Genomic DNA, 17969 nt, shown 5'->3' with positions numbered 1-17969 from the left:
GAAAATAACTCATGGTTGTAGCTTTTATCAGTTTTGAAATATTTTCATATAAATCACGATAACTGCCAAATTTCAAGACTTCATTGGGTCAACTTTAGCTAATAAAACGAAATGGTAAAAATGCAATTATAAGCTAAAACTCTTACATTCTAGTAATATTCAATCATGTACCTTCATTTTGCAACAAACTGGAAGTCTCTAGCACAATATTTCAATTTATGGTGAATTTCTGAGCCAGTGTAAAAAAAATTTTTACGAAACGATCTCATGAGTCGAAGGTAACTCGGCCGAACATCTCAGAAATTCTTTCGTCATGTTGTCGTAATGTTTGCATCTAGATTTTACATTAGTCGTTACATAAACTTTTATATATAAAAAAAATGTGCGCAATTTTATGTAGAATACAACAGAGTATAGCTCATGGTTGTAGTTTTTTATCAGTTTTGAAATATTTTCACATAAATCACGATAACTGCCAAAATTTCAACCTTCATGGTCAACTTTAACTTCGACCAAATGATAAAAACGCAATTGTAAGCTAAAACTCTTACATTCTAGTAATATTCAATCGTTTAACTTCATTTTGCAATAAACTGGAAGTCTCTAGCACAATATTTCGATTTATGGTGAATTTTTTAAAAACATTTTCTTACGCTCTTTACGATAGATAACTCGCTGAACATCTCAGAAATTCTTTAGGTCCTCGTTGTCGTAATATTTGCACCACTTTATATTAGTCATTACATAAAGTTTTATATATGAAAATGTGCGCAATTTCATGTACAATACAACAAAAAATAACTCATGGTTGTAGCAATTTTATCAGTTTTGAAATATTTCATATAAATCACGATAAATAGAAAAATTGAATTTCGGTCAAGTTATTTAACTGAGACCAAGAAATGACAAATCACAAAAACTGCAATTGTAAGCTAAAACACTTACAGTCTAGTAATATTCAATCAATTAGCTTCATTTTTCAACAAACAGGAAGTCTTCCCCTGCACAATATTTCGATTTATGGTGAATTTTTGAAAAAATTTTTTTATGTCAAGAAATTGCATTTAATTCATGCATCATTTTGTGATAATATTTTCTCTGTGTTGCTTTGATCGTTTTTAAAATTTGTTATATACAAAAAATCATCGCAATTTAGTGTACAATACAACTAAAAAAATTAACTCATTAGCTTTAATTGTTTTGCTTACAGTTGATTTGTATACAATTATATACGAGTTTTTTTTTTCGCTGTCATATATTCCAATATTTATATATGATAACGATATTTTTTTATTTCTGATGGTTGCATACTAAACTTCAGGCAATGACAAAAAAATGAGCCAAAATTAACTCTTAATCTTAAAAACTAAGCGTGCTGTGACTTTTTAAAAACTTTTTCCTTCAACGTCTAATCACCGACAAACGCCAATACGACATTTGGAGACGTTTTTGTAAATAGGGCTTCAACGTTAAAGGGTTAATATTTGTCATAGAGCCAGAAACAGTGTGATCGCCCTGAAAACGAGCCCATGACAGCCACTCAGTACATATGTCACACCCTTCCAGACTCCAGTATGGATGGTCCGCCCTATTACACTGCAGGAGCACACCCGACAAAACTCATGCTGAGTCTTGATGGAGTCTATCAAATTTTTCTTACAGGCGGCATTAGTCACTTATTTGGCAAAGCCTATAAAAAAAAATAATACTATGAAATACCCTAAAATGTTTAAGGAACTATGTTATGTAAGCCATTACATCATGAGAAAAAACGAGCATATAGTTTTTATATTCTCGAATGAGGTGACATTCATTCTACCATCTCTTTTTTATATTCTCAAATGTGGTGACATTCATTCTACTATCTCGAATGGCTGGATTCATGCCCAGTCGACATCCCTGTTCGAGGCTCGTCTCCAATGGGCGCTAGGCACAGGGGAAAAAAGGGGGGTTACTCACTGGGGAGAGCTACAACTGAAGGGCGATCATGATCACGAACAAGGAAGTCAAAAATAGTATTGGGATTATGTCAGTTCTATGACAGAGCAACAAGTAAATCCATGCCATTCGATAAGTCAGGGTATCATACACCAAGAATGTGGGCTACCATGTAGGCATAGCCTAGACTGGGGATCTATGTATATCCGATATAGGACATCGATTCGCCCCAGACGAATATCGTTGGCAAGAATCGATACTCACGACTTCATTGGTGCATGGCAACAACCTTACAGCTAATAGAATAACGACATATCTTTATTTGAGTTCATAACTCAAATCTATATTACACTATTCGACATAAGAGAGCTACTATTTGAATCAATTCGACATAAAGTTACTATTTCGAATCAATTCGTCATGAGAAAAGCTACTATTTCGAAATAGTTCGACTTGAGGTATCTAGTAACTCGACTGGGAGCCAGTGTATCATATGCGATTTTCGTTACGAAACGATTCTGAGTCGAAGGCTTCGACAGAGCTTCGATAGAACCTTCTAGAATGTTCCAGAAGCCCGCATCACTTTTCCACACTGACAATGGGACATAAATCGGAGGTTTTACACAAAAACTCTATCAAAATGTCCAAAACATAGTCAAGTCACACAGACAACACTAAAAGGAATTACCTCAAGTACCGAAAGCGGCTATCATCCGCTTCGGTAAACCTAAAAGTATCAAAGGTTAGCCTAACTTTAGCGCTAACGTTAGCGTTCGGGCTATCGATAATTTCATAAGAAGCAGGTTTATATAAACTTTCCAAGCATGTTTAACAGTTCACGCTTAGGGTTTTTTGACATGCTGAATCTAAAAATCCTACCCTAACCTATGCTTTTCGCTTTAATTAAGGCAGAATCCTAGCCTAAATATGGGTAGCGGTATGGCGCTCCCGAGCCATCATTTTGGACACTAAAAATATATGAAAATATTAGTTAAGCAGGACTAAATTTTGTGACTGGGTGGTAGGGCAGGTACTTATCTTATTCCCCGTTGACTGAGATGAAGACTCCATGCTAGATAAAGCTGATAATCCTTCAAATTACGCCGGAAAAGATTTTACCACACACACCAAAAAGCGTGGCTAGAAAAACACTGAGTTGGCAACATGCACATGCGCAGTAGATGCGTAGTCGCGTTTTGACCCGATTCATTCGAACTAGCCACGGAAGTGCAAATGGAAAGGTGTAACCAGTGGAGATGTTTAGCCATGAATTGATTCATCAATGCGGCAGATAGGGGGTCAAAGTGCAGACCCCCCGAGACCTGATATCCTATTGACAAGCTTCCGTTAACCGGAATGAATACGTGCCAACCCTGTGCTATAAGTTCTATGATAAGGGATTTAGCTGGGGCGCTGCCTAAGGCAGACGTAACTGCTTTTCGCTTATCGTCACATTGTTGGGATGGATCCCACACCGATAACCGGGACTGCCTGTATACTGATAATTTGTTATACAGTGTTCACCAAAATTAAGGCACTTCCGCAAAATTTCCTTTATTGGAGATATTTTATGCATTCTACACAAAAAATATTTACATACCTTGTCTGAGTTTGTGCTTCTGTGTCCTCATCCCCTGGTACTCTCAGAGTCTCAACAATAGTATATAACACGGATAAAATGACTCTTAAGTCTGCTGAATCGGCAAGGCTAGCAGATACTGTAATTTTACGTTGGCTCTCTGCAACACTTGTGTTCCTAAAAAATATCAGAAAAATAATCAAACTACAGTATTAGAAAAACTTATATGTAAAATGCATAAGGCATCTTTCAAGTTTAAAACAGCCATAGAATTAATAAAACAGATGGAAACAAAATATATGTCCCATACAGGTGAGACTGGGTTCAATATCTAAAAAAAAAAAAAAAAAAAAAAAAATTGCAGATATCAAATTGAACTGAAAGAGAGTAAAACTGATGTTGCTATGCTACTACACAAGGTCTAAAAAAGATAGTGGTAGCTAGGTATATCAGATAAACTAGGATTAATGTCAGGTCAATCAAGGATCAGCACCGAGAATTTCATCTTTTATCCTAGTATTGGAGGAGGTTACAAAAAGTGGAGAAAAGGAGGTCCCTGGGAGCTATTGTATGATACTGCTTTCTGATCCATATCCATGCCATCCACTATTTAATTGAGCCTCTTCCCTTCTGGTCATATACCCCAAATATCTCAATATTTGAGCTCTCAATCTATTTTCCACCCTGGGAATGGCATACAGTGAACCTCGCTAGAGGGGCGGTTCGTCTATCGCGGATTCACGACTTTCGGATTTTTTCCATTACGTATGTATATTATAAGAGAAAATATATAGCGGATTTTCCGAAATTTCAAATACAGTGTAATATATGAAGACCCAAATATTTCATTAATTCCATTAATAGTTATTAATATCTGCTAGTACTGTTGGTTCATTGCATTATGACATATAATTCAGTACAAAATGAGATTAAACAAAAATATGCTTCACTGCATCATGGATTTTTCAGAAATATTCAAGGAAGAAAAATTAAAATTAAAAAGTACCGCCATATCGGCAGCCATATTGCGGAAAACAGCGAATGTTTCATCATGTTACGTGAGAAGAACGTCCTTGCCTAGACCGACGGAGGCAAGGACTGGAAGCTTCAGATATACCCACAGGCACTGTATCGGACAAGGCACGTGAGTGGTACATAAGAGAATATTTTATCACTGTTGATGTTTCATCTTAAATCACTGTAAAAATAATTAAAACCGAATTTCATATGTAAGCAACTCAAGGATACTGTATACAGTCTCGTCCCAAGCTACTGTGCTGTACAGTACACACCATTTCTCTCTCTCTCTCTCTCTCTCTCTCTCTCAATGAAATATGAATTACTGTATCATAAACTTTTATGTACAGAATTAAAAATAATTTCATTGATAAATTTGTTTCTTTAGCAACTAAAAAATATTTTCCTAATTCTTTCGTTAGTAGTGAGCAGCTGCAGTCAGCTGATTCCCAGAACGTAAACATTACAAATATGGGGACGATCTCTTTTTTTATGCATATTACTGTGATAGGAGATCAAAATAGTAATACAGGCACTCGGACAAGGCACGGGAGTGGTACATAAGAGAATATCTTATCACTGTTGATGTTTCATCTTAAATCACTGTAAAAATAATTAAAATCCGAATTTCAGCGTAAGCAACTCAAAGGATACTGTATACTCTCATCACCAGCTTGTCAAGACTTAGTCAAGACTTAGTCTCGTCCCAAGCTACTGTGCTGTACAGTACACACCATTTCTCTCTCTCTCTCTCTCTCTCTCTCTCAATGAAATATGAATTACTGTATCATAAACTTTTATGTACAGAATTAAAAATAATTTCATTGATAAATTTGTTTCTTTTAGCAACTAAAAAATGATTTTCCTAATTCTTTTCGTTAGTAGTGAGCAGCCTCAGTCAGCTGATTCTCAGAACGAAACATTACAAATATGGGACGATCTTTTTTATGCATATTACTGTGATAGGAGATCAAAATAGTAATACAGTGTTTAAGTGCATAGGAAGTGTTTATAACAGTGTGGGAAAGGCTATAAAGCCTTTAAATATATACCATGTATATACAGTACAGTATATGCCTCCCTAGGGAGGGGCCAATGCTACTTCGCGGAATTTCACTTATCGCGGGGGGTTCTGGCCCCCATTATCCGCGATAGACGAGGGATCACTGTATCTCCCAACAACTTCCTCATCTGCAATATGAATCTTCCAAACACCCCAAATTTAAGAGTCACACTTCCAGTGTGTGGAAATTTATAGATGGTATATTTTTGCTCTTATTACTATTATGATTTTCATTTGTATTATTACCCTAATCTTTTCCCACTTTACATGGGCTATTGCCATTCTTTTCAAGAGGCCCTATACATACAACCTGGGTTCAAAAATCCCCTATTTCAAGTAGGCAACAAAAATTTGACCTTTGCCAATGGTCTGTTCTGTGGTTTTGGTTGTCATAAGCTGGATTGCATAGTGAAATAAGAACAATGTGAACAGGTGAGTGGATCGCATAATTGAATCATTTTCAGACAGGTTAGGCTAGGAAAATTTTCAAGTGGTAGCAGAGCGTGGTTGGCTAAACATGGACGATCTGATGGTAAACTTTGGGAGATGAAATGGAGAAGAGACTGTCCAAGATTCAGCAGGACACAGGGCAATTATAAAGGATGGAGAACAAGTCGAAGACTGGCTTGTGGTGTGTGGAGAAGTGAAATATCCGGGGATAGAGATAAGAATGAGCTTAAAAGGGAAAGGGTAATTCTAAATATTAGCTCCGTGCCTATTTTTACCTTGGAAACTGGTTTTTTCTCCACTTTTATGGCTTCTGATAACGGAGGCAAGTTTGTTTGTTGGCGGCCAAGTGTCATTTCCCCCCCTAACTCTATTCAACAGTAAAGGGGGACTGCGGGAATCCGGGGTTCTGGGTGGGGAAAAACAGAGGAGTGGAGCGGACATGTTTACGTTACAGGGGCGCTGGCTGGAGGGGAAAACTAGAGTGAGCCATATGCAAAAGGAAGGGAGCGGCTGAAAGGGTGAGGGGTAACGAGGCAGGGAGGGAGAAATTTCCTTACATGCCCCAAAAGCGGGGGTAAGTGGGGAGCAGTGCAAGAAGGGGGTGGGAGATAGTTTGCGCAAGCGGGAAATGCGTCAGGAACAGGTGCGGGTAGAAGCGTAACCCTGGGGGTGGAGGGAGGGAGGAAACACTGCCCGGTAAGGGGGACGGGGACAGTGTGCGGCAGAACAAAAAACAAACTTCACCAACTTTACCAGAATGGCCCCTGCAACCCCACCTTCCACCAGTTAACTACCTTGTTATCAAGTTTCAATGACTGTTTCCAGCTCACAATACTCTGGTTCTCATTGTCGTGGAAACATTTAAGCATACAGACCAAAAAATGAAACTTTTAAAAAATTTAAATAAAAAAGAAAAGACACATATGCATTAATAGGTAAAAAGTCCTCTAAAACTGGAAGTAACAATGACATGTATACTCAGGCTGATGATATATGGGGAATAACAGGCAATCGTTGGTGGCACTGGTGTTCCCAGTTGTATATTCTTCATCATAGTGGGTGGCTCTTGGAATGCTGACCATACATCCAGGCTCATGTAAACTACTGGCATGTGTTAAAACAAAATACCAGAACTCTTTATGTAATCAAATATGGAAACAGTATGAGAGAAAGGGCTTCCTTGGAGTGGATGGCTCACCCAGTGTAGCCTCCATTTTCCTTATATAGTATATACAAAATTAATGTAATTGCTTTAATGGCTATAAAACTTCACTCTTCTTTATCCATTCTTTCTTGCAGGAAAAATTAAATTTTTCCACTACTTTGGAAAATGTCATAATCCAAACTTTTAAGCTTTTCGTTTTGACAGTTACATAACACTGAGTCTTCTAAATAGCCTATGTAACTCTCTTCCATGAATAAACAGACATGCACAAGAATTCTTGTACATACCATGCTCATCGTTGCTCCTAACAGCTTGCTTCCTACATATCATGTACCCTCAAGAGTTCATAAAAATACCATCTAGGTCTTGGGATATAAGAGTTTACTTTGGACCATAACTGTGCTACACAGCAGCCTCGATTTATCCAAGTTAGAGTTGGCTGTCACAGAGTGGCAACACTTTTATCATACTCCTTTACACACTGATATAGCTTTTTTTTACTGCAGTTTTCCCATTCAAGTGGTCTCTCAACTGAGATGCCAATCATTCCAGAATGTAATACAAATCAACTCACCCTTACAAGAAAATCAACGGTAATTCAGTTAATACTGAAAGGTTATTTCTTCCCTTATGACCAAATTTTTTTTCATGTGAAATAATTGGATAATTGTCATATAAAGTCTAACTACTGTGCTCGGTTTCAACAAATGATTTATTCTGTTTTAAAAAGATGAAGACTAGGTACGCTTCTTAATTTAGACTGTGCCACACTCACTCTATTTCCAGGTTCAGCAGTTGAAGAAAGGAATTCCATATTCCACACTGCACAAGCAAAAATACATTTTGGGTTTGAGCCCATGTTGCTTGTTCTCGGTCACTCTGCACCTCACCCCAGCATCCCTGTGAATGATTTCCATTTTTAAAAACAATTCTGTTATTCAAATATACTGCATAATCATATATGATTATGCAGTTATTCATATATGATGAATAGTGGCCAAAGGTGTTAAAGAGGAAAATCTTAAAAAACTTGTGATAATAGTAGTAACTTCCAAAAGTTTAACAATCGTCTCTCTTACTTGAGCAATATACAAGATAGCCATTTGCCTCATTCGCTAAAGTTCTTTGACATAGTTCCAGATGATCTGAGAGCCGAATGATGAGTGATACGGCTGGCATCTGACACTGACTGCCATAAAGGTACAACACCAAGTTCACCACAAACTTCCTCCCAAGCCTGTGAAAAGCAAGAAGTAATTAAAAGTCACGATACATTGAAAAGATAACATAAATGTCACATGTAAGTTTTAATTCATATACAGTATTGTGGTTCAAAGAAAAGTGTCACGAATGATTCGTTGTTCATATTTTCATTATAGGGATAAAAAAAATTTTCAAAAATTTTGTTTCTGTGTACAGGGATGAGCTAAAAATTCTATTTATGAGCTGTATGGTGGAATCTGGCATGCGGCCGGCCGGGATTTTGGGGGGAGAGATGGGATCCCTTCGGGCCTGGATGATTCAGGGAGGGCCTGGATGATAGGGGAAGGGCCATGTGGATGTAGGGATGGAAGGATACATAGTAGGAAGGCAATAAAACAACTGGGACGATGGTTCTCTTTGTTTTTAAAATGTCATAGTAGGTTCTGAAAAGTCCTTAATTGACCTCATTTGCCTCATGACCCTGACACGTGCTATTCTAAATCTGTACCTTGTATTTGTGTTTGTGCCTGTGGCTGAGACTTTACATAGCTTTATTGCATCATATTTTTCCAATCTTTATTGTGATTAATAATCAGGAATAACAATGCCCACACATGAAGAAGAAGCCTGTTAAGGAAGTGATGAAGAAAAAGGAGTCTTTGACTGCTGATGAAGAAAAAGGGGTGTTTAACTGTTGAAGTTAAGAAAGAAATGATGAAAATATCTTGCCTATAAGCCTACAGAAGTAATTACATATCTGACTTAGCTCAAGAATATGGCAGATCTAAATGATCTTGGATGTTACTATTCTAAAGAAGAAAGAGGAAATTAAGGCATTAGATCCCTGCCACTAGGAGAGTAACAAGAATATCGTTTAAGCAGCTGCAGGGCTGATGGAAGAAAACGGAGACATTATTATTAAAATAGTTTAACCAGACCACTGAGCTGACTATTCAGCTCTTATGAACTGGCCCGAAGGATTAGATGAAATGCTAGGTCAGGCCATAGGCCTAGAACTGGGACCAAACAGGTTATTTGAAATAAATCATGATGATGAATAAATGAAAATGAAGTTTAAAAAAAAAACTATAACAAATATGCTGAAACGCATGTATACAATAAATACATTTGCTCGTTTCCATGCATACAAAAAAAAAAATTAAAGATTAAAAGAATAAAATAAAATTTCATAAAAATAAAAATTAAAATTCAGAATTACAAGGATTTTTTCTTAAACGGGTCTACAGGCTTCTGTATTTTCATTATTTACTTGGATTTATATTTTGTCTATCAAGTTACTTTTTAATGAAAGATAAAATTGGGATGACTGAAAATGTATAAGATTCTGATAAAATTTCATTGATTTATTTCCAAAGGTTGAAAGTCGCTGTTGATTATATTTTGGACAGTCAGATAAGCAACATGTTTGACTGTTATCAACACTTTGCATTCTGGGCATTCGGGAGGAGGACCACATGGACTGTTCATCAAGTGTCCATGTGTCTTCCATTAAGTATGGCTCAGGATGCAGATAAGCAACCAGAATTACTTGTGTTTGTCTCTCTCTCTGACATGATGAGCTCCATTTTCCAACGCTGGATTTTATCTGTTTCAACTTCTTATTTATAGGTTCCTAGTTCCATATGTTTTGCCATTTATTTGTAGTTGTAGTTTTTATATCTGTTGATGTAATCACTAATTGGGATTTTTATATTTGCTCTTACCATTCGGACATTTTTCTTTAGCTCTTTATCAGCTTGTTCATTAACTTTAATCCCTACATGGGCAGGGATCCAACATATTTCAATATTTTTTCCATTATTATACAATTTGTGGAGAACATCTTAATTTTTGTACAATATGTTTTTTGAAGTTTATAACACTTGAACGAGCTTCTTTAGCGCTTCTTGAGTCAGCTAAAAATAATAAAATTATTGAATGTTACTTGCTTTATAATTTTGATGGCTACTCAGTTTTGAACACATAACCTGCTGTGAAGACTGAGGCATTATTAGGCAAAGATAACTGATAGACTTGTTCTGGGATATAGCTGCATATCCTACTCCATGTTGTGATTTAGAACCATCTGTATAAATCTTGGAATGTAAATGCTTTCGTCTTATATGATCTATGGTTTTTTGTCTGGATGGTGTTCTGGGGTATATGGAGGAACTTTTTGATAAATATTTCAACTGAGTGCATGTCCTTTTTTATTCATAGTCCAATGGGGTGGTAACTTCACTGTTGGAGGTACTTGTATATCTATATTCAGTGATTCAAACAATCTATTAGCTCTAATTGGGAAAAGGAGGTGGATGATTGTTTATAAATATATCTCTTAGATCAAATAGATTTTTTGTTGGTGAATCACTTGCCTTGATTCTTAATGCACTTTTCATTGTTATGAGCTCTCTATGGAGGAACTGTGGCAGTTCGCTACATTGCAAGCTGTGGCTGAGGAGACTGGTGAGGATCTAAATGCTCCTGTGCATATTCTTAGTCCTTCATTGTGAATCAGATCTAATATTTTCAGTGCTGCTTCTGACGCTGAACCATATACTTCACTTCCGCAGTCAATGATTGATAACACTGTTGCTTTATACAGTATTTTAGAGCTTGTCTATCAGCTCCCCAATTTGTGTGTGATATTTTTTAATTAGAATTTTTTCGCCCTTTTGCTTTTTGATTTTATGTAAGTTATATGAGCTTTCCAATTCAGGTGTGCATCAAATATTAATCCCGAAAAAATTTTGCAGTTTGGTTAGTGATGGATGTATGATAGTTAGGGCAAAAGCCTATGCACTGGGGCCAACAAGGCCATTCAGCGCCATAATGGAAAGAAAATAAATTATGTTAAAGTTATGAATTCATGAAGGAAATGATTAATAAATAAAATGAGGTGATGTGACCAATAAATAAGGGTATGAAGTTTAATGAATGATGTGCTATATACATAAAAAAAAAATTAATGTTATTAAAATTCTACGTGATATAATAAATTAAATAAAATTAAATATCGTTAAAAATTTTAATACACTTTAAAAAGAGATGATAGCAGAAATATCTGCTTCATCTCCCAAAATATCAGACAGGATTTACCCTGAAAATATATCTCTCTTTGGTTAAAATATCTGGGGCAGACCACCAGAATGTGCTCCACTGTTAGTGTCTCGTCAAGTGGATCACTTACTAGTTAAACTATCTTGTTACCTAGCTTCAAAACATACCAGCTTTTGCAGCGGATAGGCTATATTTAAAAAAAGTTTGTAACCCCATACATAACAAAATCACATCAGGTTAAAGTGTCCTTTTGCATACATTATATATGGAGGTATAGGACTCATAAAAATGCAAAATCCTGAAAAAATATATATGCGCATTTGTATGGCAATGGAGAATGTGCCTTAGAAATATTTTGCCAAAATTCCTTTTAGTTTTTTGTTGAGTTACAGGGTATTTAGTAAAAGTAACTCAGTGAGCCAAAAACATCGATCCCTACAAGAAAATGTAGTATGTCTTCTGTTATCTATACATTTTTATAATTATTACATTTTATATCAATAGCTACCTTCCTCATGGGTGTGATCAGTAATCCACTTTCGTCATAATTGGTGAAAAGGTCTCATTTTTTCTTTCTGTAGCATTTATTCGATCACTCTTTACGTTTTTGCTTTCTTTTGCTAAAATTCATCATGCCAAAGAGGAAAAGACAAGTAAAACATCTTTTATCCCTACAAGAGAAGAAGATTAGCTCAAGAAGAGTTCAAGAACCGATAATATTAGTGAAAGAGAAATTAGTACTATTGCAGAGGAGGGTTGGATATCCTTTAATCTATCCAGGCATACGCCTCTGACATTGAACACTCTCCCTTCTACATCCACTGCTGGTGCTTTCACGTACAAGACTCAATACCAACATCACGCACGTCATTGCTGGAAAGGGGAAGTAGCAACAGCATCGAAGATATTGATGAGGAAGATAATGAACTCGTTCTCATAAGTAGAAAATGAGAGAGATTTGTGCTAAAAGATTGCCTGCACATGTACAAAAAATTATATAGTGCAATTCAAAACGATGGTTTTGAAACAACAATTAAAATAAAACCTGGCACAGTGGTAGCTTGGGCAGCTATGAAACATTTTCCTAAGAGAATAATACCCTGCAGCAGGAAAAGGCAGGGGGACCAGGAGCCTAAAGAATCAAGATTTTTAGCAAATGGATCTTCATTTATGATTAAATTATGATAAATAACATAGTTTTGGTTTATTAATGCCCAAAAATGATTATAACATTCACAATTTTTCATGATTTATTAACATTGTCTTTGTAGAAATACAAAGAAAAACTTTGAACAAGTTCTTATCTCAAAACTATACATTTTGACCTTCAAAATCTATCTCCTCCTCAGTTTTAAAGCTATAGCATTGAAATTTGGTACATACCAGTGGAGCAAAACGTTCTAGAACAATAAAAAAACTTTTTAAAATTTTTTATCATAATTTTTTTTATGTGATTGTTTGCATGATTTTTCAACTATCTTTTTTTTTTACCCAAACTAAAAATTCATATCTGGCAAAAAATTACTTTTATAAAAAAACTCTTCATTTTATTGGAGGTCTACATCAGGTCTATATATGGCAGTAATCTCAGGTCTTAATATTAAGTATCCAGGAGTGAGATAGATTTTGAAAATGGTTATTTTTAAGAAAGTACTAACATAATAAATGATAAAAGAATGAATATGATAAAAACAATCAGCTTCAAATCTGGAATAATATAAACTTCTTTAGGAAACAAAACTGAGTCAAGCACTCAGTGAAAACAAAATGATGAAACATCACCAAAAAAGCTGAAGAAAAATAATAAGCAATGAAAACTTGCTACACTTTAGGCAAACCAAGATAAAATATAAACCAACAAAAAAAGAGAAAACAAGGAAGCAAAGGATGAAATAAGAAGACACTGTATGTGTGATCATGATCCAAGAGCACAACTTCAAAATCTAGGAGAAAAAATCAAGTAGGTAAACTTGGAGTTAAAGAGACACTTTGAATTACTTTAACACCATTAGGTGTTGGAGCCAGGATGTCCAGACAAGGTGAAAACTATTGTTTTTGCATGTGTCAGGAGAAATAGACTAATGCACATTTAAGGTTAATCCAAAAAGATTGGTTTATAATGAAACCAAAAATATTTAACTTATGGAACACAAATCCATTAAAATAGCATAAAACCCAAAAGAAAAAAAATAAACATATCCAGTGAATCTAAAAAAAAATACAGATCTGGACTTTTCTTTACATTAGCAGTAGAAAATGAAAATATACTGTACTGTACTGACTTACACAATTACAAAGGGTAAAGTAATAAGAGATAGCTGGCTATGCTTACACCCTGCTGGAACTAAAACTGATTTGGATGTGAAGACATACAACATGTAAAGGAATCTTTCTTGGGAGAGAGGTTGCACACAGTGTAACAATTGCTTTGCTTATGTATAAGACATGAACAATCTCCGTACCTACAAAGCATTATGCCAGCACTAAATGACAACTGCACAAACCCTAAGTACAATGGTAACTAATGAATAACATTTTATAAAAAGACAGAAAAACTACCATAGTTACAAGATCCTTACCTTAAGGTTAAGTTGGAACTCTGGACCTTCGGTGTATGAGTAAAGCTCTGCTATCTCATTTTCTGGTGTATCTGCATCGTTATAATTAAATTCTATATCTGGGCATTCTGTCATGCTTGTCTGAAACAAATAAGAAAACCAGTGACAACAGGTAATGAAAAATATTCTATTGAAAATGCATAGAAATAAAAAACCCCAATACAACTCCATTCATTTAGAAGTCAGGCCTCAATTTCATAAGCTGTCCTAGTTTTCCTATTAAATAGTGAAACTGCTTTGTTTCAACATAAAAACCCATTGCTTCATGTTAGCCTCATCTGTCGTAGCAACTTATCTCCAAACACACACTGAGGTTGAGAGATTTATTGTGACTACCAGACATCAAGCTGCAGGCATCATGTGGAACCACAACAGCTAGGTTCGCTGACCCCTAAATCATTAAACATAGGCTATAAATATTTCTGAAGAAAGTAAAATTATTACATTTTTTTTAACTAATATATACAATGAGTAAAATAAATTTGTAAAGTATTATGTATTTTTTTTAGATATATACACCAGAATCTTTTTATATCCTCAATACAGGCTAGAGTGGTCACTGCACTTTGTAAGAAGGTTAACAACTGGTGGTTATGGGGGAGGGTGGGTGTAAGAAGGTTAACAACCCCTCACCCACTGGCCACCGGCAAGCATTTTTCCTTCAGTAGCAGGGACAAAGCATGGTGGTGGAGATAGCATTTATGATAAATGGCTCTGGTTTGTATACAGTACCTATGAAAAACTACCTACAGGTATATACTTTATACATTTGTTATTTATTCCTACAAAAATATAAACCATCTCCTTTTACAGAAATTTTTTACAGCAATTTTTATTTTTCCTAGGTATACAAACAAGAGCCTTTTATATAGGTATATCCTCAATGCAAGCTATGACAGTCATTGAACTTCGTAAAAAGGTCATTTACTGGTGCTTATGTGGGATGAGTAGGGGAATACCCTTCACTCAACTTCCACCATTAGCCACTTTTCCTTGGCCAAAGGGACAAAGCAGGATGGTTGAGGTGGGCTAATGATAAAAGGTTCTGATTCATATAGCTTGGAAGAATACAATTTATTTTTAAACACTTTTCATTTGTTCCTACAGAAGTACAAACCACAGCCCCTTATATAGAAGATTTACTCCACTGGTGGGATGTCGTCTCTGACAACTGACTTGAGTTGAACCCTACCCAGAAATGTCAGGCTTCTGGATGCATGAGCAAGTAATGGATGAGATGATTCCTGTAACCTCTTACTTGGTTTGGCATTAGGGATGAAAGAGCAACAAGGCCCTCGGCATGAGAGACTTATCTTGGGAGAGGACTCAATCAAATAAGACAATTAGTAACTAATGAAATCACTGTGAGGTCGCTGGCTAACTTTGCTAAAAATGTGATGGGTTCAGAATCTAGCCCTACCACATGCCCTCCTTCCCCTTTAAAAGAGAGGGCGAAGGGAGACGCATCTTAGGATTCTACACCAGCAGATACTTCAGCTGCTTCAAGAAGAAGTAAGAAAGTAAGCAGGCAAGTCTACCCACGCCACATTCGCATCCACACTTACACTAAGCTGAAGTACTCCCTCCTTGCTTGATGACATATGCCACTATAGTTGTGTTGTCTCTCACCTGCACTTCCGAGTGACCTGTCAACTGATCCTGCATGTTTGCAAGGTTAGCCACACTGCCTGCATTTCCAAAACACTGATTTGTAGACAAGTTGTACTCTGTTCCCAATCCTGAAACAATAGAGCCTTTCAGGAATGTGACCTAACCATCCTTCAATGCATCTGTAAAACAAGCAATTCCAGAGGAGGAGAGTTCAGCTCAAGAGATACAAGATGAGAGAGGTGGTCTCAAAGAGCTGACAAGTACCCCTTCAGTTCTCACCAAAGAGAATTTACATGGATCCACCCGTGCAGCATAAGCTCCTACAAGGATAACAGATGACGAGGAGCAACTGACATACAGCCATGCCAATTGTTCTTGCTGGGCAAGGAACTGCATACTGTAGTTACCTCATTCTACTTCCTCACTTGAGAATCAGAAAATAGGCTCTCAGCATTGCTAATCTATAAGCATGGCCAGATTATGATTAGATATATGGAATGTTTTCAAACTAATATCATGTGCTAGGATAAGGATATTAGGTTATGTTAAGTGTTGTTGTTCAAGTTTCAACCTTATTCTTATTCTTTTGCAATGTCCTATGCTAGGTTGGGTGAGGGGATCTGGCCTACGCCTAGGAGAGGACCTAGCCGTCCAAAGCTAAGTTAGATGGGGGAGTCCAGGAGGGCAAGGGCCCTGTTTTTGGCTAGGTATGGACCCAGCCCCCAAGTTAGATTAGCTGGAGTAGGTTAATAGCCCCCAAGGTTCGATTAGGTAAGGGTCTAGGGCTAGGTAAGGACCCAGCATCCTAAGCTGGTAAGGTAGGGGGTTCAGAGGGGCAAAATCCTCAGCAAGTACCTAGCCCCTTTGTTAGTTTACACTGGGGGTATAGAGCTAGGCAAGGGCCCATTATCCTAAGTTAGGCTAGACTACGTGGCAGGTACAGGTGGGGAAAGCCTCCTTGGCTAGGTAAGAAGGCTGTCACTTGAATTGTTTGATATACAGATGGAGTTCACTGTCTAAAGTATTCATTTCCTAATGAAATTAATGTCAAAAACATTCACACCACACATTAAAATATGGGAAAATTATTATGCCCAAAGTACAGTAATTGTCTAAAGTAAAAATTTATCGAGGAATATATTCAATAATACTTTTCAATTATCCAAAACTATAAATCAACTGCCCTACAAGGCTACATACAGAGGGGGAGGGCCTGACCATGCACTTATAATTACTGTATGCTGTATTTCCCTATATATAAGTAAAAATAAAAGTATGTATGACTCCTTGTACACTACGCTACTGTTCTTTAACAATACATACTGCAGGGAATTGACTGTGAATATAATTACAAGATGTTAAAATAAACTGCGAATGTAAGCACTCGACTGGGTTGTTTCCTTTGGGAGGCCAAGTTAAACAGACTTTTGCAGCTTTACCCCTAGCATTGCAGGCTGTTGGTATGACCCAAGCCCTACCATAAGTATACAAATTTACACTGAAAGCCATCAGAAATTCATGAACACTCCACAATCCAGTTCATTCCCCTATCATTTTCATTTGACATTTGAACCTGTCCCATAGGCAAAGTGGCAAGCCTACAAGTCAAAATGTCAAATACGACATAACTACTGCGGAATGAAGGCATGTAGTTCTATATAACTAATACAACCTGCGACAATATGTACATATTTATCAGTAGCACATTTCAAATGCTCTCTTACATCTGAATCCTGCCGCTGTCGGGTAAATATTTCTCTCAATTTTGGAAGACTTCTCTTGCAGTCGCCATTATTCTCCATGGTACAATTATTCCACTGTTGCAAATTAGATGTTGCCAGAAGAAAATATTATCTCTTCAAACCACTTGAATAAAATTAATATGATATGAAAATATTACTTTTATCCCATTAAATATACAAATACTGAAGTAAAAAAATATCAATTTAAAATACTAGGTTTGGAATATACTAAATCACCAGTCTTTGAATTTACGAATCAAACACACTACTGTTTTATACAAGCCGCTCCCTTTTCTGCTTGGCTGAATCGGTTGTCAGCAAATGATGCTATGGTCCGTTCTCTATGAATATAGATTGGGTCGCAAAACTTGTTTGACATATGCACCTCTTAAAAATCATAATTAATGATGCCAAATCACACTCATATCAGCACCGTCATTACAATTTCTAGACCAGATGTGATAAAATTTAAACAGAAAAACTGCAACACATAACAAGCGAACTTGGTGTTTTAATTATTATT

The 17969-nt window shown here is 36.4% G+C and overlaps 1 protein-coding gene across 1 annotated transcript in view; it reads right to left on the bottom strand.

Moving 5' to 3' along the window:
- The window catches only part of LOC136833945 (striatin-interacting protein 1 homolog), an 87976-nt gene extending 70285 nt beyond the window's left edge, over positions 1 to 17691 (bottom strand). The window contains 7 exon segments of the mRNA XM_067096226.1: positions 3539 to 3694; positions 7988 to 8112; positions 8292 to 8327; positions 8329 to 8380; positions 8382 to 8449; positions 14055 to 14174; positions 17429 to 17691. Of these exon segments, the coding sequence (XP_066952327.1) occupies positions 3539 to 3694; positions 7988 to 8112; positions 8292 to 8327; positions 8329 to 8380; positions 8382 to 8449; positions 14055 to 14174; positions 17429 to 17506 (635 nt within the window). The 5' untranslated portion in view covers positions 17507 to 17691.
- Between the last annotated feature and the right edge of the window lie 278 nt (positions 17692 to 17969).

The sequence above is a fragment of the Macrobrachium rosenbergii genome, chromosome 52, assembly GCF_040412425.1.
Source record: "Macrobrachium rosenbergii isolate ZJJX-2024 chromosome 52, ASM4041242v1, whole genome shotgun sequence".
Classification (NCBI taxonomy): Eukaryota; Metazoa; Arthropoda; class Malacostraca; order Decapoda; family Palaemonidae; genus Macrobrachium; species Macrobrachium rosenbergii.
This window is presented reverse-complemented; position numbering and strand designations above follow the sequence as displayed.